Below are 23,534 nucleotides of genomic sequence, written 5' to 3' on the forward strand. Positions count from 1 at the left end.
AGAACCAGAAATAAACACGGAAACAGACTAAGAAAAGGCAAAACCACTAAATCAGGTAAATCAGATTTAGAGAAACACAAGATGCTGAATTTGACAGCATTTTCCCTTCATATGAAACTAATTCTGCAGGTTTTTGATGCATTAATAGAAGAGTAAATATTCCTTTATGATCCAGAGAAGCTGCAGCCGGCAGGCTTTTCCTCCTCCAATTCACTTCCCATCACATCCATATTAATGCACAGACACAATGTACAGGCGTTTCCCCCAGGAGCCCTCTGCACACAAAGCTCAGCTACGACGAAGACTCATTAAACCTTAACAGAGTTCAAGCGGCTACAGCAGCGCATAAATGGTGCCATTAGAGAAGAGCCAGGAATACTGCTGGGCTTTAAGGTCCGGCTCATAAACCAAGATTAAAAATAATAAATCTTATGAAACCAAAGGCACCAATAACACAGAAATATTGTTTAAATTAGGATTTATGCTAACGATAACAAATTTTAACTGGAGAATAGAGAACAAAGGTCCAGCCTGCACGGTGGCTCCAGTGGTCTGATCTGCTGTCTCACTATGAGAAGGTTGCTGTTAACTCCTCCCACAGAGCCCTTGTCCAGGGCGTGACCCACATCTTCTCTGATGACCAGATTGGTTTTCTCCTGTTGTACGAGTCAGACTGCTAAACCTCCTGTAGGCGTCACCGGCTTCATGCTTTAATACTTTTTGGCCTCATTGAGTAATGTTTTTAATGGAGGCTTAAAAGTCAGAAATATTCCTATAGAAACCTCAGAACCAGATAATAATAACTAACTGACATGAGGGCGTGGCGGTGATGCAGAGGTTCAGTCCAGTATGTTGGCTGGTATGGAACATGCTCTGTGCAAGCAACCAAAGAAGCAGAACTGGACGAAACCTGTATATCTAAACCGATGTATTGGACTCTTTCAACCACAGTGTGATGTGAATCCAGTTGGTGCCTTCATTTGTTCCAACATCGGAACCCTGGTACTGTACGACCATTTGGACTGTTGCAAAACCAAACTGTGGCAGCTGGTAATGGAGGCTGATGCATCTTTGAGGCATTCTCTGTCTGCTGACCTCCACTCATTGTTCTGACTGCCTGAAAAAGTTTGCTCTCTTCTCATAATGCAGCCGTGCTGTAGGTGTGCAAACGTCTCATCAGACGTCTCCCTGAGCATGAACGTTGGAATGGTGAGGATGCCTGTCATAAAAATGTCTGTTTAGTGTTTGCGAGGCTTTGACTGCGTTGACATGAGGTGAAACTCTACAGTTGTCTGAAAAGACGGAAAAGATGTTGTAAATACTTTTAATCATCACTTTTATCACTATCACAATACAGACCGTGAAATATTGGGATAAAATTTGAAGTGTGATTTTAGATCATATGCTTGATAGTTTCTTTCTGAATTTATTTCCAGATGTTGGTCTGAATTAAGTTTAAAGTTGGGATAATCCTGGACTGAAAACTTCAGCACATCTGTCTGACCTTCCTCCTCTTCCTCTTGATCTCAGTAAATAAAAACGTGAAGCAGCTTTCCCTCATTAATATTAAATCCACACTTCTCCCATCTCTGCACCACGTTAAATTCAACCAAACCAAAGCATAGATAGAAAAATCACCATTCATCTAGATTGAAAGCACAGACACGGGTTTTTCAAACATTATTACTTTTATTTTCATCATTTTTCATTTTAGCAATTGTTTATTGTGTCTCTCATACCTCACTATTCCTATATAGTCTGTAAATAATCAATCTGCTGTTAAAACTGTTTGGGATAGACTATCTCTAATAAAGCATTTTTTCTCATTTTTCATATCTCAAAATCCTTTTCATATACATCTTCTCTTCATAGATGATTTTTGAAATATATCCATCTTTTTAAACTTTTTTTATGCAACTTCTTCAAAAACAAACAAAGAGACAAACCAGCCAAGCAACAAACAAACAAACAAACAAACAAACAAACAGAAGTACACATCTTTTAGTTAGAAGGCAGTGGAAATGTTTCTGTCTCACAAAACAAATAAACTCCTAAAATGTATTTAAAGTATGTTTGAAGTTTAAGATGCTACTTTACTTTTGGGACTTTGCTCTTTAATCTAACACAGACCTAAAATATGTCACCCCCAATATTCTACTGATAATCACTGGTAGGAAAATGTGATGATGCTAAATGGCAACAGTCATTCTTCAGCCACGGTTTACTTATTATTCATATTTTTTAGCTACACTGGCCGTGACATCTCATCTTCATATTGCTTCCAGCTTTTCCATTAAAAACCTTCTTCTAAACAAATATTTCTAACTCAGGGATGTGGCCCGACAGACAGAAAACTAAAGGTGAAATTAAATTTCTACTTTCATGTTCAAAATGTTTCTTTTCTGTCAAAATAACCCAACAGCTTTAGGTGGTTCTCATGTTATTTCAGGAAATGAGCATTAAGTCTAAAGATAGAAATGCTTTAACTGGCAGAACCTCACAAAGAAAATTATCTTCAATTTATTTTAGTTATTAGGGACCGATTCTAATCTTATTAATTGTTTGCTCAAACTGTTAAAAAAAATGAAGGTAAGAAACAATGTTAAAGATGGCCTGATAAGATGCTAACCCAGGTATTCATCAAATTTATCTGGTTTATTGTTACAGAATGTGACCTTTTTATCTACTAATCCTGTTTGATTTGGAGTTATAATCTGAGCCAATGTAATGTAACTCTCCTGTAAATTCAGCTAATCCAATTTGATCTGAATTAAACATTTCATTTCTATGCTAACACAAATGACAGGTAGCTCAAGATAAATTGGTTAAGATGTTAATAAAAGCCTAATCTGGTTTAGCCCACATCTTTTAGTAAATTTATCTGATTTAATGCAAGCTTTAAACTGTTAGCTTTTTACAGTGCTATTTGACGCTTATTAAAAACTATCAATTAACCTGACCAAATTTTACAGTTTGGTTTGCTGGTTTTACAAATATTTTCAGTTTATTTATTTAAAAAGACAATACACATTAATAAAAAAGTAGATGATTTAAATGTAAATGTACAAGAGTTAGCCAGTAGGGTAATTTTAGTCTCCTTGTTTGATGTAAATGGGCATCTATCACGTACATTATAAGAACAATTTTATAAATAATAATCAACCCAGCCTAAATGGAACAAGGCTTTAATTAAACATGATATAAATAGATTTAGTTAGTCCCACATATCTTTGACTGATCCAAACTCATTTGATGTAGCTGCTAATTAAAACTGTTAGCTAACCTCACTTAAAGTTTCATTTATTCATTTGATCCAATGTTAATCTTTCCAGCCTATTTCAGACACAGTTGTAATCCGCAATCAAGCAATAAGGATAATCCGGACCTATGTTTACCAGATCCATTCCGGCATTGTCGCTAATTGAAACTGTTAGCTTGTATGACGTTATTTCATGATAGTCTAAATTGTCAGTTTAAATTAGCAAAACCAAATGTACCAGTTTGGTTCATCTGTTATTCTGAATGTTATTTAACCCAGGCTAATTTAGACAGTTTTAATATGAACTCCCTCAGATAACCCGGATGTAGATAGTCTAACATGTTTATTCATTTTATCTTATTTAGCTCCTAATTTAAACTCAGAGCCATTCTGACAAAACCTAGAATGTTGTTTATTCATTTAACCAAAAGTGAGTTAACCCTACCATAATCTGGATGAGGTTTTTAGTAAACCCGCCAATTTAATCTGGTTGAGCTGCACTCCGATATCCTTCTCTGAATGTATCTATTTATGGTGCTAATTCAAACTGTTGCTAACCTAACATGATCTGGTTGACCCTCTAGTCTCATCAGTTAGACAACCTGACAAATCTGGTTTGACTGACTACCCAAAATGTTAGCTAAACTGATCTTTTCTAACCTAGTTTGTGATCTAGTACTTTAGCTAACCTTCACTAAATTGAAACCAAACTCATGAAATAAAGTGACGTCATCAGATTTAAATGCTAGCATAACCCGTATCTGTTTTTGTCTCTAAATTCTTTGAGCATTATTTCGACATTAATCTGAACTGCCAGGCGGAACTGTTTTCAACATGGCTATAGCCTGACCCTAAAGTTTAAAAGATCAAAGGCTGGCTGTTGATCGCTTCGGACATACTTTAGCAACATTTAACTGTAGCTAGCTGTGTTGATGTTGTGCAAAATGAATTTTCACTGAAGCTTTCTCATTCAAAATCATGTCAATATGATCAATTTATGGTTTTATGCCCATTTCCTGAAATGTTTTGATTAATTGATTTCATGCAGATTAATGTAAACTGAACTTTTATTTCACCAAAAGTAAACTTTATGCCAAACTACACCCTTGCACCTTTAGGTGAGGAAAAGACCATGGTCACACCAGAAACTGGCACAATGAGGCTTTATGATTTTACATTGGCTTCATAAAGTAGCTGTACCAAAATAACGTACATTTTAACATAATTCAGAATAGTGTTAGTATACTAATGGAATACAAGTAATGCTGCCCAGGTCAAAGGTAAATTCTGTTATCACTGCTTTTCTTCCTAACTGTAAAAGTTGACCTGCGCATCGGGACATTTAGCAAAACTGTCTGTCACCCATTCTGACGCCTTCATAGCTGGTGTGACCGTGGCCTCGGCACTATAACTGCTAACACAAGTACAAACATTGGGCTATATCACCATTATGCATTCATTCCATAACATCTAGCATGGTCAGCTGAGTCAACCTGGTGCCAATAAAAAAATGAAAAGCTGTTCGTTGTGAAAACGAGGCGACGGGGCTGAAATGGGCTCGATGCCTTGGCTTGTCTTATTGATTTTGTGGACTTATGCTTGGTATTGCATTACACATGAATTAGTACCTCAGGCTATATGGAAACCCTAATATATAGCCTGATACTGTGTCAGCACCCAGCAGTCACATAATGCTGTCAAGGCCTAGCCTGCTAAACATCAATAATGCATGGCTGACTTTAATACTATGTAATTCCACAATTGTAAGATTCCATCAAAATTTCATCATTGTCTTCATTTCAGGTCAATGGCTTGTTGAATGTTTCATGTTATTGACCTCTGGGTGAGGTTGCGTGTGATTGGATGAGCTCTCCAGGATGGCGGTCTGCAGAGGTCCCACAGGGCAAACCAGGCTGTCGTACTGGGATGAGTAAAAATCTAATTTAGGTGTGTTTTCTCGTGATGAATGCAAACTCAGTCCTGGAGGTTGTATTTTTCAGTATGGAGGAGTAGCTATCATTCTTTTTCTTTTTTCTGTTTTTTCAGTTGGACATTTTTCTTGTGTTTTATTTCTTTAACTTTGTGTTTCCCCTCATATCTGTTAAAACGCCAGCCAAGTCAGTATGGTAGGCAGAGTGATTAAGAGCAAGCTGAGGCCCCTGGCGTCGGCAGATCTGGGGGCTCCGTTGCCTCCGCCACAGAGTTCAAACAAACTCCCACGGAAATTCAGGTTGCGGGACTCCTTTTTCAGTTTTTCCCAGAGGTCCGTCGCTCCCTCTTGGCAGTCAGCCAGTGCCGTCGTGGCACAGGAATGGAAGTTATCCCAGTAACTGGCAAGAGAAAACACAGCAAGGATCACCAACACAGGCTTTTTGACTGGAGTAGGAGGCTGCTTCTAAACTGAATTCATAAACTAGTCAGGAAGCAGAGCCAAGAGTTGTAGCTGTTCCAAAATCTAGCAATGAAAAACCTCATGAACTTTATCTAGTTAAAATGTTCCAACAAAACTCAAGAGCATTGGAGTGTCTAAGCAGTGTTTTCCTTTAGTATGCCACAAAGACACATTTTTGCCAGAGAGAAGTTGGCTTACCAGAGATTGTCTCAGCTCAGGGCTGCTGTATTTCTAAATGTTACAATTTAAAGTGTCATAAATGTAAGAGGCATTTTAAGGACTGACAAATATTCCAATGCCATTATTCAGTTTTTACATGATCTACTAAACTGCCACCAAAGTTTGTTTTAAAACCAAAATAAACTCTACAATCACTACCACTGTCTAATTTATAACAGTTAGTGATTAATTGGTTGGACCGAAGTTCTTTTTGGTATAGTCATTATCACTTTATTTGATTTATATTGAACTCATACATCAGAGCCATAAAGAGCGGCGTTCAGGTTCTGTGTTCTAGACTCAGACATCCACCACCGTTTTTCTCAGCTCATACATGTAAGTGTAGTCATATCATCCGTACAGATCTTGTCTTCTAATTAGCTGAGAGGAGATTTTCCCAGCTGACATTGTGCCTAAAAAAATATAAGCTTTTTTCACAATAGCTTATCACTATAAGTAAACATCATTAAAATCATTCTCATGATGAACAGATTTTCAGACCAGATAAATGTATTTGTTTTTGCTTCATTAAGACAAGAATTGGAAAAATGTGTGATCAAAAGCAGGTTTGTTAAGGTTAAAACATTTTATACGACTGGAGGAGACGAACTGACCAAACGACACAGGTAATGTTTTATGATGAGGTAAAAAAGACTCTAATGATAGATGTCCTCATCTTCCAAAATTTAGGAAAATGTTTTAAGGAACTTAATCTAATAAAACATTTATAAATGAATTTGAACTAGTTCATGTTGGCAGGTGTGACTTTAGCTCAGAATTTTTAAGATGTGAAATATGAACATGAATGATGTAGGTTTTTTTCACATGTCCTGTCTTGGCATGTCAGGCATACCATATAGGGAAGCTGGTTGCCTACATGTGCCATGGCAGGTTTTGCTCTACAAAAAGGATATCTTAAGACAGTATCCTAATCGCATGAATTAATTTTATTAAATTGAGACTGAATCCAACACCAAAATAAGCAGGCCACACAGAAACAACACCCTACCAAGTGGGGGCAGCCCCCGCAGGTCCCCCATGGCGCTGTTAGAGACATCCAGGCCATCTCTGCACCTCCAGTCCTGGCAGAAAATGCACAGGTGCCGGTACAGGAGGCAAACAGAACCACATAGTGCCCCAAGCTTAGCCTCGCTACCCCATGGTGTTTGCATGTGTGTCTCTGGTATATGAAAAGTTTCAATGAATGCAAATGAATATGTCTAAATAAATGTCTATTTTTAAGATTGGAGTTGTGGCTGGGGTGTGTGAGACCCCTTTGCTTGCTGACAGCAGAGACTCCCCCAAAGCCCTAAATGTCTACAGTGTATTAAATTTGAAGTGCAGGACTGGGCCAAACATAGCGGAAGGGGACACTGCATGGTGCTCCACCCATGTCTTCACAATCCATTGTCCCCCATTTCAAGACCATAGGGATGTGTGGTGTTGCAAATGTTAGGGAGGAGGGAATGGGTGCCAAGCCAATACCAATACCTTGGCTCCAATTCCAAGGTAGCAAAGCCCATAGCTCCTACACCACCAAGTGACGTATTTAATCATTGGAGACCAGACATGTTCTAATGTAATCTGCTAGTTTTTCATACAAGCAGACATTCTATCTATAGAAACAAAATATTGTAAACATTTTTTTAAATAAATTTGATTTAAACTTTGCTTATTCTTCTTCTTATTTTTTGCTATGTTTAGAACTGCAAGAGGGATGTGGCATCTACAGGTCCTTCTCAAAATATTAGCATATTGTGATAAAGTTCATTATTTTCCATAATGTCATGATGAAAATTTAACATTCATATATTTTAGATTCATTGCACACTAACTGAAATATTTCAGGTCTTTTATTGTCTTAATACAGATGATTGTGGCATACAGCTCATGAAAACCCAAAATTCCTATCTCACAAAATTAGCATATCATTAAAAGGGTCTCTAAACGAGCTATGAACCTAATCATCTGAATCAACGAGTTAACTCTAAACACCTGCAAAAGATTCCTGAGGCCTTTAAAACTCCCAGCCTGGTTCATCACTCAAAACCCCAATCATGGGTAAGACTGCCGACCTGACTGCTGTCCAGAAGGCCACTATTGACACCCTCAAGCAAGAGAGTAAGACACAGAAAGAAATTTCTGAACCAATAGGCTGTTCCCAGAGTGCTGTATCAAGGTACCTCAGTGGGAAGTCTGTGGGAAGGAAAAAGTGTGGTAGAAAACGCTGCACAACGAGAAGAGGTGACCGGACCCTGAGGAAGATTGTGGAGAAGGGCCGATTCCAGACCTTGGGGGACCTGCGGAAACAGTGGACTGAGTCTGGAGTAGAAACATCCAGAGCCACCGTGCACAGGCGTGTGCAGGAAATGGGCTACAGGTGCCGCATTCCCCAGGTCAAGCCACTTTTGAACCAGAAACAGCGGCAGAAGCGCCTGACCTGGGCTACAGAGAAGCAGCACTGGACTGTTGCTCAGTGGTCCAAAGTACTTTTTTCGGATGAAAGCAAATTCTGCATGTCATTCGGAAATCAAGGTGCCAGAGTCTGGAGGAAGACTGGGGAGAAGGAAATGCCAAAATGCCAGAAGTCCAGTGTCAAGTACCCACAGTCAGTGATGGTCTGGGGTGCCGTGTCAGCTGCTGGTGTTGGTCCACTGTGTTTTATCAAGGGCAGGGTCAATGCAGCTAGCTATCAGGAGATTTCGGAGCACTTCATGCTTCCATCTGCTGAAAAGCTTTATGGAGATGAAGATTTCATTTTTCAGCACGACCTGGCACCTGCTCACAGTGCCAAAACCACTGGTAAATGGTTTACTGACCATGGTATCACTGTGCTCAATTGGCCTGCCAACTCTCCTGACCTGAACCCCATAGAGAATCTGTGGGATATTGTGAAGAGAACGTTGAGAGACTCAAGACCCAACACTCTGGATGAGCTAAAGGCCGCTATCGAAGCATCCTGGGCCTCCATAAGACCTCAGCAGTGCCACAGGCTGATTGCCTCCATGCCACGCCGCATTGAAGCAGTCATTTCTGCAAAAGGATTCCCAACCAAGTATTGAGTGCATAACTGTACATGATTATTTGAAGGTTTTTTGTATTAAAAACACTTTTCTTTTATTGGTCGGATGAAATATGCTAATTTTGTGAGATAGGAATTTTGGGTTTTCATGAGCTGTATGCCAAAATCATCCGTATTAAGACAATAAAAGACCTGAAATATTTCAGTTAGTGTGCAATGAATCTAAAATATATGAATGTTAAATTTTCATCATGACATTATGGAAAATAATGAACTTTATCACAATATGCTAATATTTTGAGAAGAACCTGTATGTGCTTCCAAATCTACTTTTCTGATGTCACCAAGAAAGCAAAGTGGGGTGCAGACTGGGACTGTTTACTCTAGGCATGCTGATAGCTGTTCACATACTTTTAGCCAAAAGACATATACAAGCAGTGCCAGAGAGCATGTAGATAGACGTTAGGTAAATCTCCCATGCGGTTTGAACATGTGTTAGTGAGAAACCCATTGGGACATCCATATAATGTAGTTTTAATCTGTTTGAACAAGAGCGTTTTTAAGATTACGTCTCATCTAAATGAAAACAGTCTTGTGAAGCAAGATGTAGGTGCATCACCTGATCTGACTGGATCTGCACAGAAGAAGCCAGCACCATTTATAAATAGTTTATATGGCAACATTTTGGGTCCCTGTTATAAAAACTAAACCACAGTTGGCTATTGTCTGTGACAATAGCAACCAATTAAAATCTCCGCAGTGTTTGTTCAAAATCTGAAACTTATACCAGCTTTTTACAGCACAATTTATGGTTTGATAAACATTTATTATTCATTAAAACATAATTTCTAGGCTTTTTTAAGCATGTGGATGCATTGCTGAAGTTGGCATGTGATTAGATGGTTCTAGTTCTGTGCTATAATAAAAGGCTATTTCACAGTATTACTGAGACTTTCTTTGCTCACCTCTGGTTAAAAACCTGTGATAGTTAGACTGGTCTGACTGGAATGGGATTATTCTGTGCTACAAAGAGATTTTTTTGATAACTATGAAACCTTAAGTCAGTTTGTGGGGAAAGAAAACATCAGGAGCAATTTTCCTGCTGTTTTTGGCTTAGAGGCAATCTTAAATGAGGTCATGATTAAAACTGCAGCACTGGACAGACAACCTGGCCTGAATTATTCTATGCTGATGACTGATGTTTTAAAACAACGTTGGGAATTTAGAAAATCTTTAGATCAAGATGACTGGTGACCGATATTCGGCTACAGTGACACCTCTAGGCCCAACATGATAGAAAACTCCATGATGCCATCAACCAGGATCAATTAGCCCCATGTTATTCCATCATAGGCTGCTTAATGAGTCATTGTTCCAACTGTCGCTCTTGTAACTGCCTGATGCCATTATCACTCCACTAATTACCCCAGTACTATCTTCTCTGGTGACCATTCTAGACATGCCAGTTCCTTGTAAATCAGTTGACTTAAATCCCATCATGGGTTTGCATGAGTTAAATTATGGGTCGAACAACAAACCCTGCTATAACATAACTGTAATATAACATATTTTCTTTTTTTTCTCTACTTTGGTTTTTCTTTTATCATTTTCGTCATCTTCCCCCCCACCCTCACTGCCATTATCCTCCTCTGAACCTCCTCCATTTCACTCCTCACTCTCACTTGGTTTAATGTTTTATTCATACTGAGGCGTCCTCGGTATTTCCCATTTAAATATAATTTTACTCTCTGGCCCCAATTCAAGCTTCCCTGTTCTTCTAGTTATTTGCCTTCATATTTTCTGTAAGATTCCTTTGTCTTCCTCATTTTGTTCCATTTTAATCATCTCCTCTTCATCTGTTTTTGCAACCTCCTCATAGTTCATGTAAATGCGACACCAGCCTGCTGATTGACGCGTGCTAAAACACACACACACACACACACACACACACACACACACACACACACACACAGCGTATCTAATCCAATCTTCCAATCTGCTCCTATTGATGTTGACCTGCTGACCTGAGCTGTGTCCAAGATACATCTCAGAGCAATTAACGTGTGTGTGTGTGTGTGTGTGTGTGTGTGTGTGTGTGTGTGTGTGTGTGTGTGTGTTCCTGTCTTGGCATCACAGTGAGAACCATTTTCCCAATTTCACCATCAAATTGAGGACCGATTGTACCAAAGTGAGGACATTTTGCTGGTCCTCACGACCTATTTTGCTAACGGTTAGGTTTAGGACTAAGATGTGAATTGAGTTTAGGTTAAGGTTAGGGTTAGGTAAGCACTGGTAATGGTTAGGTTTAGGGTTATTGTCAGGGTTAGGGCATAGAAAGGGTTGAAAATGACTGAAAATCAATGGAAGTCAATGGGAGTCAACAGATGGTCCTCACTACATATAGCAAAACAAGAGTGTGTGTGTGTGTGTGTGTGTGTGTGTGTGTGTGTGTGTGTGTGTGTGTGTGTGTGTGTGTGTGTGTGTGTGTGTGGGAAGGCGCATTAACACATCCCCCCGCCTCCTGCCACGCCTCAACACTGCTGTGATGGAGCTGTCACTGAATTAAAAAATCATGTGTTTGAGGCAGGGTGGGGGGGTTTCTCATTGCAGCATGCCATCTGGTGCCCACCCGCTTCGGGTGGAGGGGGTTGCACATATGCACACCCACCACTAACCTCCCCCAGTTACTCCACCAGTTCCTCCCTCAGGGCTCGTGGCTGAATAAATCACATTGTTTCATCTGAGATCAAGCGTCACTCAGATGGTCTCAGCATAATAAATATAAAAATCTATTCACTTTATTCTCACACAAGAAGATCTGGGTCTCACTTCAGATGTTTTTCTTTAACCATGAAATATTTAAGTCAGAGAGAATCTCGTATTTTTAGAGAGGAGATAAAAGCTCAGGTGTTGGAGATAAATCTGCAGAGACGGCTCTAAGGTGTTTCCGGTTGTACATATAGTGCCTTAAAAATTTATTCTGTCGATGCTTTTTGATGCATTTCAGTGTTGCAGATCATTCAATAACTTTTAATATGAAAAACGTACATTTAAACGGTTTAATTTAAGAGTATATAAGGTTTCCTCCAAACCAACGTGATAAATCAGGAATTAACTGTAGCTGACCACATTTTTGGGAAACGAATCACAGTTGAGATCTGTACTATCAAGAATACCTCAAGTAGAACCTGCGTGACAACATGAAGTAGGCTAAAAGATCTAAAAAATAAACCCATGTCTTTATCCTAACAACATTAAGAACAGCTGAGAAACAAAGTCACAGACATCCATCAGTCTGGAAGGGGTTGAAAAGCTGTTTTTAAGGCTTCGTGACTCCAGAGAACCACAGTGAGAACCATCATCCACAAATGGAGAAAACATAGAACAGTGGAGAACCTTCCTAGGAGTGGCCGGCCCACCAGAATTACTCTAACAGCTCATGAGCAACTCATCCAGGGGGTCATTGAAGAACCCAGATCAACATCTCAGCTCTGCAGAGCTCATTGCCTCAGTTAAGGTCAGAGGTCATGACTCAACAATAAAAAAGAGAGACTGGACAAAAATGGCCTCTATGGGAGAGTTACAAGGCCAGAACCACTGCTGACGCAAAATAGCACAAAGGCCCATTGCACATTTACCAAAAAACATCTTGATGAAAATATTCTTTCAACTGACAAGACAAAAGTGGACCTTTTGGAAGATGTGGGTTCTGTTACATCTGATGTAAAACACACACGGCATTTGAGACACAGAACATCATACTGACTGTCAAACATGGTGGTGGTAGTATGATAGTCGGTAGCTGCTTTGCTGCTTTAGAACTATTTATTGTAACTGGTGGAACCATAAATTCTGATCATTAGCAGACAATCCTGAAGGAGAATGTCCATCCATCAGTCTGTGATCTTAAACTCATGCTTACTTGGGTTCTGCTGCAGGACATCACACCAGCAAGTCCACCTCTGACTGTCTCATTAAACCAAAATGAAGGATTTGGAGTGACCTAGTGAAAGTCCAGAGTTGAATCACATGGAGTTGCTGTGGTATGACCTTAAACATGTCGTTCATGCTGGAAACCCATCAGGTATGTCTAAATTTAATACAGTTCAGCATAGCAGAGTGGGTCGGTATTCCTCCACAGTGACGTTAAAGACTCACTACCAGTTTTCACGAACACTTGATGGCAGCTGCTGCTGCAGGGGGTGGAACAACCGGGTTTAGGGTTAGGGGGTAAATACTTTTTCACACAGATTCAGGTTGGTCTGGATAGATTTTTGTCCCCTGAATAAATAAAACTGTCATTCAAAATCTGGCTTTGGTTTCACTTGTTCAGAACGTGACAGAACCTTCCAGCCAATCATAGCCTCACAGTGGAGAGTAACAATGTTTTACAATTTCCACAAAAAGGTAATAATGAAAAAACTTAAATGATTGTTTGTCTACAGCCAGATTATCCAATCAGGTTCTCTCTACTCCGTTTACTCCAATATCTGAACTTTTAAATATCAGGTTTTTCTTCCAGCACAGAAACTGAATTCATATAAATATCATAAACCAGATTTCTGTCAGAAAATTTCTCGTTATAGTCCTAACCTCATTCCAATCTTTGGAAACCGTGTTCTTCCACTCTGAGGTGTGTCCAGGTTCTAATAAAAAGAACAGTGCTGGATGTTTTCACTATCTTTGCAGGTTTTCAGTATTTGCTGTTTAGCTCCATTAGCTGTTTAGTAGATCCTTACCTTGGATCTTCTCAGCTGGAAAACATCTGTCCAAGCCAGTGACTCCACTGAGTCTTGAAGGACTTTGAATGGCATCCAAATGTTCAAGTTTTACTAAAGTCAGAAATCCTAAGTTTGTATTTGGTAAATGCAAATAAAACAAACTTTTTTGTAAGAGATACAAGCAATCCAAATTTATGGGATATAAATTACAATTCAGTTCATTTAGTTTGAGTTTAAGATGCAGCTAGTTTTCATGGTTTCTGTAACATTACACCTTAAACCAACGTTTCTGTACTCACAGCAGGATTCAGGAAGTATCTTTGGTTTGCTGATAAAGACAAAAACTCTTTAAAAGTGTTGTTGCAGACTGACAAATTTATAACAACTTGGGTAATTGGTGTTCTTAATTACTTTTACAACACTAATTTGTTTTCTTTGATAGTTTCTGCAGTAAATGGTCAATAGTAGAAGAACAGTTCTGTTTACTGGAGATTAGCAGCCTAACATTGGGTTCTGACTTCTCATCTGCTGTAATGATTGTGTGTTTGAGTGTACACCTACGTGCAGATCTTGTGAAGGTTCTCTCTGTCATCCAGGTCCTGGGGATAGTTGGCCATGTCGTCCCCCAACTGAATCAGACAGTCTGAGAAACCTTTAAACACTGAGTCACATTGACCAGCGCTGACGATCACCGTCTGCAACACGGGTACTGCAGAGAGGGGAGGGAGTATCAGGTGGAGGGTGGGCACATGTTTAAGGTCACAATGTCCTGCAAACTCACACTGACTTTTAAAATCAACAAATGTAAAAACAGTCTTTAAAGTACTTTACAGAAGCTCAGAGATTTTGAGATGTCATCTTGAAAAAGAGGAATTATTTTAAGAGAATAAAAAACAGTGTCATCAGCATACAGAGGGAGCAGATACTGAGTAAATCACACTTTCAATAGAAAAATAGAGATATCACATGGAAAATCAGTCAGACATATGGTTGTAAAAATATGAGAAAAGGATGGTGATCTGTGGCTGTGTTGTCTAACCATGAGTTTCTACAAAATCTATTTTCATTCACAGTGTAAAACAGGTTTTAGCTACATATACATCTATATTTACCTCTACAAACCCACAAAGATAAGCATATCAGGTTAAATGTGGCATTGAATGGGTTAGCCAATGCCACTTTGAAACCTGGAAGGCTGGGGATCAAACCAGCAACCTTATGAATGCCGAACAATCCTTAATATTGGTTTGCTTTGTTGGATATGTAATCATTAATGTCAAATTCGTTTTAACATCTGAAATAATTTATATTATTTAGTATATCTTTACTATCTTTGGTCAGCTTTGCTCAGTATTTAATTGCATGTTTTTGATGTTGCATATTAGCCCCAATGCATGATATATATTATGATTTCTCCAGATGTTCCTCTTTAGTTGTACCAAAGCAAGAACAGTGACAGAAAAATTAAAGGCAAGAATAATAATTTCAAAGAGAAACAACAAATTTAAAGTCTTAGAAATCAGTCTACAGTCTTGGCATTTGAAAGTGGAGCCAATCAAACTGTCTGGCATAATCTCAGTTTGTGCAAACGAGGGGTAAAAATAGGTCCTATATCTATAGGAACCAAAGGGCCGTGCCAAAATGAAAAACCTCTTTAGGTTTTAACGTAATCCTGGTGTTTAGAGCATGGCAAGGATGCAGGAGAACATGTCAGAAATGTAAAATAGCAAGAAGCATCATGATTGCGTTTAAACTTAAAGAGGTTTTTCATTTTGGTACAATCCTCATTCACCCACACTTGGAGCCCCACCCTGGCCCGGTTCAATCGGACTGTGTGAAGATGCAGCTACATACCAACAGATCACACCATATTAACATTCTACCACAGGTGCCACATCTGTACTCCTGCTTAAAGTACTTGATGACCAGGCTGTGCGACTGTGTGAAGGTCGTGGATACACAGCCACCGTGCCACTAACAGTCACCGCCATCATTAACTCTGTCTAATACTTCTTTAAAAGCACTCCAGACTGGTGCTTTTGTGTTTTTTATGAGTGCACTCTTTGTGCATACCCTGACCCAGGTTCAACTGGAGGTTTCTTCCTGTTGAAAGGGAGTCACTGGTTTCCACTGTCGCCACATACATGCTCAGGAGGAGGGATTTCTGCAAAGTCCATGACTCAATAAAATCAGTTGAGCTTCTTTAGATAGAAAATCACTGTTTGACATTATAAGGTGCATTTGATTGCCTTGTATCATAACTAGGATCAAACTGAAATGTTGAATATTTGAAATGATTGGACTAAACTAACCACAGCTGCCTAAAACAAACCAAAATATGAAGCTAAAACCAGTGATTTGTCATAAAAAATCCCTAATTAAAACACACTTATGCACAACAATACATTTACTTCAATTAAATGTCTGCTGAAAAGGGAGAAGAAAGTAAATATTGGCCTCAGAGTTGGTGATTAAACATGTTCTAATGTTTGGCAACAGCTGATCAGCTAAAGCAAAGCAGCAGAAACTATTTATTAAATATTTCTTTCACAATAAATTTAGACAGAAAAATATCTGAGCTACCGACTCCTCAGTCAGACCGAACTGAAGGTGGACAACAGAAGGATCCTTTGATGAAAGGTCTGGTTTCAGATGCTGAAGGTTGAAGGTCCAGAATAAGATTAAGGTTCATATGACTGATTAAAATTAACTTGTAACATTTATAACTGTAATAGAATCTATGCAGAGTTGCATGAAAAAAAAAAAAGATATTTTACATTTTCATTAAAGGAGCAGCTGATGCCGTCTCCTCTCTAACATCTTAATACTGCAGCCCAGATGGGACCTAATAAAGTTTTGAACTTGATGTCTCTGCATACTACAGTCTAGACCATTGGTGTTTTAGATCCTCATACAAGAAATCACAGAAAATCTGATGTTGTTCAATCGAAACAGTTTATAGGGTGGCACTGTGCGGTGGGGCAGTCGGTTGCACTGTTGCCTTGCAGCAAGAAGGTCCTAGGTTTGAATCCTGCCTCATGTCTTTCTGCATGGAGTTTGCATGTTCTCCCCGTACACGCATAGGTTCTCTCCGGGTACCCCGGGTTCCTCCTACAGTCCAAAAACATGACTATTAGGTTATTTAGTTATCTAATTTGCTCTTGACCAGTCCAGGGTGTACCCTGCCGTTCGCCCAATGATCTGCACCACCCATCACAACTCTGCAAGGACCAGCATGAGATGGATGATGGATAAAGAGGAATAAGATCTTAGGAATAATTGGATCATAAATGATACACTTGGTCTTACATGGTGTTTACCTTTTTAAAACTTGATTTCATGGCTCTAGCTTCATTGGACATTTTTAGATTAATGTAGCTCTAAGATCTCCCAGGATTGAACACAAACCAGGTCCTCCATCGCCTCTCCTTCTCCGCCTCTCATACCTGCTCTGTGGGTCAGAACCATGTGGAAATATTCAGGAGCTCAGTTGAGACCATTTATGTGGTGGCTGATAGAGGGTGTGTTTAATTAGGCGGGGTCAGTCACCTCCCTCATTCACAGAGAGAAAACCCACCAGAAAACACACACACACACACACTCACACACACACACACACACACACACACACACACACCCCTCTGTTAACTGTGAGCTCTTGGTTCGTTAAGCACAGGATCGGCCTGATTGATTGGTTTGGATAACAACCCGGCTGCTGTCTGGTTCCGCTCTGTCAGAAGATGGACTAACATAGCATGACGTGTAGGACGAGACACGGCTGTTAGGCGAGGTCAAGGGGGAGGAAGAACAAAAACCTGATGAGTTTCTGAGCTGAAGATCTTTCCTGCAGAGCCTCTAATCAGCATCCTCACTCCCAGCTCAGTGTTTTACTGCACGATGTCCAACTCCAGTCCTCCAGGACCATGTCCTGCATGTCCAAGGTGTGTCCCCAATGAAATGTTTGAATGACCTCCTGCAGAACTCTGGTACTGGACCATCATTTCATTCAAACATCTAAAACCTGCAGGAGACCAGCCCTGAGGGACGCCCTGAGACACCAGTGCTTGACAGCATCAACAGGAAGGGATCTTCAAAATAAAAGTTGGAAAACTAAACTGTTGATTTGCAGGGATAGTTCCTTTAAAGTCATCCAGCTTTATTTAGAGTCTGTGTAGTGTGATCAGCAGGTGGCGCTATACACTGCATAAAACATGGCCATAATAAACAGATAACTAGTCACTAATAAGGCATTTAAAATGTTCTAAATCTTCTTTTTAGTGAGTTCTAGATTTACCTGTTCTCCAGAAACCAGAATAAAAACTGCCTTTGAGGCCAAAACTCAGTTTCTCTTGATTTATTCGATTTTTACATAAACTATCAGGGTTGAGACGATTAGAAAGGAGAAATACTCCTTATAATCTATATTAATGCCAACTAGGATATTTTCCTGATCTGAACATTGGGATGAAAAACCTAAACATGTTCTTTGGGAATTTAAATAAAGATTTATTTTATGTATTTATTGCTTAGGTTTAGACATTAAAAACACAGCTTAGTGAAAAATATCTGGTCTGTAAATTATCAGTGTTTTTGGTCTTTTCTATCATTTTACTGTTTTATATTTAACTTTTATTTCTTTCACTGCTTGTGCTTTCATGGTATTCAAAGGTTCGTTTTTCAGTGGTGTTTTATTATTTTAAATCATAGTTTTATTACATTTTACTAAGTTCTACTTGGTTAAAATTGGTAAAAACTTTGAACCTGATGAAAGGTAATTTTTTTTTTCTATTGTTGGTGTTTTTCTATGTTTTCTATATTTTTATGTTCTTATTTTCAGATTTATTTCATTTAATTACTTGTTGGTTTGGTTTAGAGTTTAGGGGAGAAAAAGCCTTGGCTTAAAAAATAAATAAAGACATATTTTACAAATGTTTTCTATATTTTTACAGTTTTTATTTTCTTTAGTTTCACCTCCTTTCAGTCATTTGTTGGTCGGATTCAGGTGTTAAATTCTGGTATTTTAAGAAGGAGGTTTATGTAAAATCAAAACTGTTTTTGTGGCAGTTATGATTTTATCTAAAATCTGCTGCGAATAATTTACAGTTTATTTCCATCAGCATATAGATTTAGATTTGTCTCTCTTTAATGAAAAAATTAGGTTTGATTCAGCTCAAAATTTAATTTTGACTAAAAACTTGACCTTATTTAGATTTTTCTGGTTCTTTTTTATCCTGAATGGGGAAAAATGATTATTTGGTTGTAAATGAAGGATTTTATTGCTTTATCATTTATATATTTAATATTAATAGTGCCACATTCCAGATTTGTTCATATAAATTAACAGTTTTTGTTGCCAAATGCAACATGGGTAATATTAAAGTCGCTCCTGTCAAAGCTCTGATTGCGTCCTTGCTTTTAAAACATCTCAGGTCTAAAATCTGCAGCAGCTGTTGGTTCATTATTTACAGCATAATAAATCCATTCAAATACTAATATTTGAGGCTGTTTGAAATCCCGGTTCTTTGTCTTTTTTCTTTGTGTTTGAATCCAACAAAGACGTGAAATTAAACAGTTTTCAGTTTAAACAAGTTAAAATAAATGCAGATAAAATTGATAATTTTCTCTAAATAAATGCAGTTGGATTTAAAACTGAAAAGTCGGGATTATTAAATATACATCAATGAACGTGTGAATTTACATGAATGCTGTAAAATGAATAAAATGGCTCGTTATCAGAATAAAGCTTTACAGACCCCGGTTAGTTTGCATAATAAGTCACATTTAATAAAAATAACTTTTGCTCATTTCTAATGTTAATTTCCTTAGATTTATCTTCAATGAAAATAAAACGTAACAGACCTAATTAGGCAGTTTTTAAAGGGAAATGTTATTTATCTGATGCTTGCTGCATGTAAAATGATTTGATCTGATATTCCATGTGACCGGATGAGTGAGAGTTTCCTCTCTGCATGTTGGAGGCATTACATCATCTCTGATGGGCTGCCTGGTTCCGCTGCGGCGCAAAATGCATCAATCAGCTGCAGGATTCCTGCAGCAACGATCTCACGCGTTAAAAAGCTGCTTTTACTGCAGCTCAGGAGAACAAATCCAGAAAATAAAACGAATAAGCAGAAGAAACATGAAGGAAATATGTTTCTTTATCTCCCGCTCTGTTTGAAATACGCTTATTAATAATGAGGATTTCTTTTTAGTAAAAATGCTTCTTTTTGCCTCATTCCTCGACTTTTACTCACATCTTTGGTGTTTTAATTCATTTGCCAAAAAACCCAATATTGAGTCTTTTTCTTTTCAGAGCTGCAGATTATTTTTATTTTCTGTCTGTCTTCATTAATCTGGATTTGTTGTTTTTGTTCTGCATGTTTTTTAAAGACATTCTCACCATCCACCCACCCATCCCCATCCTGCTCTCACTCCCACCTTTTTAGAAAGAAATTGGGAATATTTCCAACATTCCCAGGTTTTATTTCTGTCCACTGAAACCAGGACGGTCCCGCGCAAGACGGGGACGCGCATGAGCGTTATTTATTTATTTGGATTTTATTTTCGTTCACGCCTCCCATCGAGCACTCATTCACCCCACCTCCACACACACACACCAGCATGTTGAAGCTTCACACACCGCGGACACACCCACCATTAACCCACAGCGCTCTTTTCTTTGCCTGAAAAACATGAACATTTCTTCATATTGTGACAATAATTATGCATGAAAATATGTTTTTATTTTTCAGATCACTAGTTGGGTTTTGTTTCTTCCCTTTGAGCTTAATAAGTCATTAAATCTACAGGTCTGTAGACGGTTTTTCGATCTGAGGATGCACTAAAACTGGATTTTGAACAGTTTTCATGCATTTTTAACGGTGTGTCTGTGCTGCAGCAGCCCGCCAAACCTCGAACCGAACCCCTGCTGGGACCCAGACTGAGAGCAGGATTCAGCTCCATAAAGTCCCGGTCAAACCTGATTATTAACGGGCTTTTCAAATCCAGGCCACTCGGTCGATTTTATTCGATTCCTCTGCTTGCACTCAGCAAATCATCCCGCAAATCATCCCGCAAATCAAACCGCAAATCAAACCGCAAATCAAACCGCAAATCAAACTGCAAATCAAACTGCAAATCAAACTGCAACTGCACTCAGATCTTCCCCCACAATAAAGCCACAAAATAATCCAGATTCCTCCCAATTCTTCTTCTCATGTTTGCTGTTTTCTCCTGAAATCTGTCTGAATTTTTGTCACAAAGCGCTGAAGGAGACGGATTCACGCGAACTGAATTATTCAGCATTTCTCTTTCACAAACACGCACCCACGTCCACGCACGGACAGAAACCCTCCTCCACAGCGTCGTTATGCAATGCAACAGAAAAAACAACAATCAGCTCAAATTAAAGCGCTTAAAGGTCTGAGACGTTTAGACGCAGCCTGCAGGGAGGGAACTCATGTTCTGCAGCAGTTCGGCAACCGAACCGAACTCAGCGGCCCAGCAAGACCCGTTCATTCACACATACCAGTTAAAATAATAATAACGAGAAGGCGTTAAACTGTGCACGAGCAAAGCGGGTGCACCAGCGTTTGTGCGCGCGCCCAAAGAAAATTCAGGAGAAAATTTTGCAACTTTTCATTTCGGTTGTTTTGCAACAGAAATTTGAATTTAGAAAATGTAAAAAATAGAAGCCGTTTTTGTCCAGATTTTGTTTCTAATTTCCGGACAGTGGGGTGTGACGCGCGCACTGCGGCGGGATGGCTCCTCTGAACACCGACTAAAAACTGGACTCCTCCAACCGTCTAATGTCTGGAGTTTTGGTTCTCTGCTATAATCTGCTCCTTCAGGCCTTTTCGGATCACTTTATCCAACCAGCTCAAATTCATCATTGGTAAATTTCAAAATTGAAGCTAAATTTTATTTTCAAATTTGAAGTATTTTTTATGAGCAGTTCTGCAGGTGATGGAGATGCAGCAAATATCTCCAGTTTGGGACAACCAGGAGGGAGGAGGAGGAAGAGGAGGAGTGACGAAGGCGGGAGTAAGGAGGGGGAGGGAGGGGGGCATCCCCCTTGTTAGAGCACACACACTCACGCACATTCACGCACATTCACGCACATTCACGCACTCTAAATGTGAAGTGAAGCCCCGTTAAAACAGGCGCGGAGGCTCACATGCCTCAGCTGCTTCACTACGAGCCAAAACGGCTGCAAACAAGAAAGAACGAAGCACGATTAATTTTAAGACATTTATACAAAATTATTCCAAACGAAATCAAGCCTGAAAGTAAAACCTAAAGGGAAATAAAATCAGATTAAAGAGGTAAAAAAAAGGGAAAATGAGCAACATGAAGCGAGTCCAGTGACTGAAGCCGGACAGGTAAAAAGATTGAACGGAATCCTAAATAAAACGGAATAATGTGAAATATTAATAATGTGAAATGATTAAAAACAGCAGAACAGGCAGAGTTTCACCTGTAAACCCAGAAAGAAGCGGGGAATTTTTCTGCTCACCTATATGAAGAGCCAGGAGGAGTGTGAGACATTTGGAGGACCAGGTTAGTCCCATCCTCTGCGTCCGCCTCTCACCATGAGAGCACAGATTCACAAAGTTGGAGAGCCGCAGAGGAGGAGCCGCACATTCCCCGCAAAAAAACAGACGCAAACAGCTACATCCAACACGGCAGAGCCCCGCTGCTGCCCGGCTGCTGCTCCTCTTCCTCCTCCTGAATGTGTCCCTCCTCTGCAGAAGTCTGTAGGTTGGTGCTGCTCCTCTCTGCTCCCAGCTCTCACTTCGTTTTACACGTCCCGAGTGAAAAAAGAAAAGACTGAGAGAAAGCTCCTCCTTCCTTCCATCCATCCATCCATCCCTCTCTCTCTCTGCCTCATCCATCCGTCCTTCCCTCATCATCATCAAATCTTTGGCATTTTTAGGATCTCATATTTCTCTTTTCTATTTCAAGAGGAATCGGTGACTAAAATGTTCTGACTGCAGAAATACACTCCATATTCAGTCATAAACGAAAATAAAACATGTTTTCATTTTTTATGATAAACAACTGACGTTATTAAAATATAAAAGGCCTCCTCCAAGAAGAGTCAATATACTGTAAATAAGAAGTTATAATATATACATATAATCACAGACTTGGAGGACTGGAAGTAAATCTGATTTTTTGCCTTCAGATGATTTGTTTTGAACTGACACCATGTAAATAAACCCAGCTGAAAATATATTTAAATTTCACTCAGAGTTTTACATCAAAAAAACCTTTCTTGGACCTCATGGTTTTGGATTTCTAGATTCAGATTTAGTTCCTTCTGTTTTTCTAAATTCCAGAAAATTTACACTCCGGTTTCTGTTTCTGGATAATGAGACATATGTGATTCTGATCCTGGTTCTGGTTCTGATGCTCCTAACACAGACCTAGAACATGGTGCCTTACTTCAGGGTCTTTAATATACACTACAGACTCTTCAGAAACCTCTGACCTTCATTCCATAGTCAGGTTTGTTGTCGGGAAAATATTTAGGTGGTGTTCATCTTTGGGCCGGATGTGAAACTATTTCTTACAGGTGTTAAGATATACAAAGTTTAAAAAGTTACACTTTCAGAAGTGATAGAATGTTCCAGCTTTCTCTGGGTTAAAATCCCTTTGGTAAGACGCCAGAGAACACAGCACTGCCCCTCAACACTACAGGCTGAAAGAAGGCTGCCACAATTTCTTCAATTTCATGAAAGAATTTGGCTGTTTGTAAATAATTCCTGTTAAAAATTACAGATAGTCGTGATTTACAAATGCAGGAGTGTCGCCCATCACCCTCATTTAGGATCTATTGTTTTCAAATAGCAGTTGGTAGGCTACAAGCAGCAGCCGGATTTCAGCTGAAGTTTTTGTGTTAAAATCAAAATAATAATA

General features: G+C 39.1%; 1 protein-coding gene across 1 annotated transcript; it reads right to left on the reverse strand.

Moving 5' to 3' along the window:
- Positions 1-1,669: 1,669 nt before the first annotated feature.
- Positions 1,670-22,418, reverse strand: nrn1a (neuritin 1a). The gene is made up of 3 exons (XM_047349801.1): positions 22,129-22,418; positions 14,175-14,322; positions 1,670-5,589 (listed from the first exon to the last, which is right to left on the reverse strand). Exons 1-3 carry the CDS (start codon positions 22,181-22,183, stop codon positions 5,361-5,363), a joined length of 432 nt encoding a protein of 143 aa, XP_047205757.1. The 5' UTR covers positions 22,184-22,418; the 3' UTR covers positions 1,670-5,360.
- Between the last annotated feature and the right edge of the window lie 1,116 nt (positions 22,419-23,534).

This window comes from Girardinichthys multiradiatus, chromosome 21 (assembly GCF_021462225.1).
Source record: "Girardinichthys multiradiatus isolate DD_20200921_A chromosome 21, DD_fGirMul_XY1, whole genome shotgun sequence".
NCBI classification, from domain to species: Eukaryota; Metazoa; Chordata; class Actinopteri; order Cyprinodontiformes; family Goodeidae; genus Girardinichthys; species Girardinichthys multiradiatus.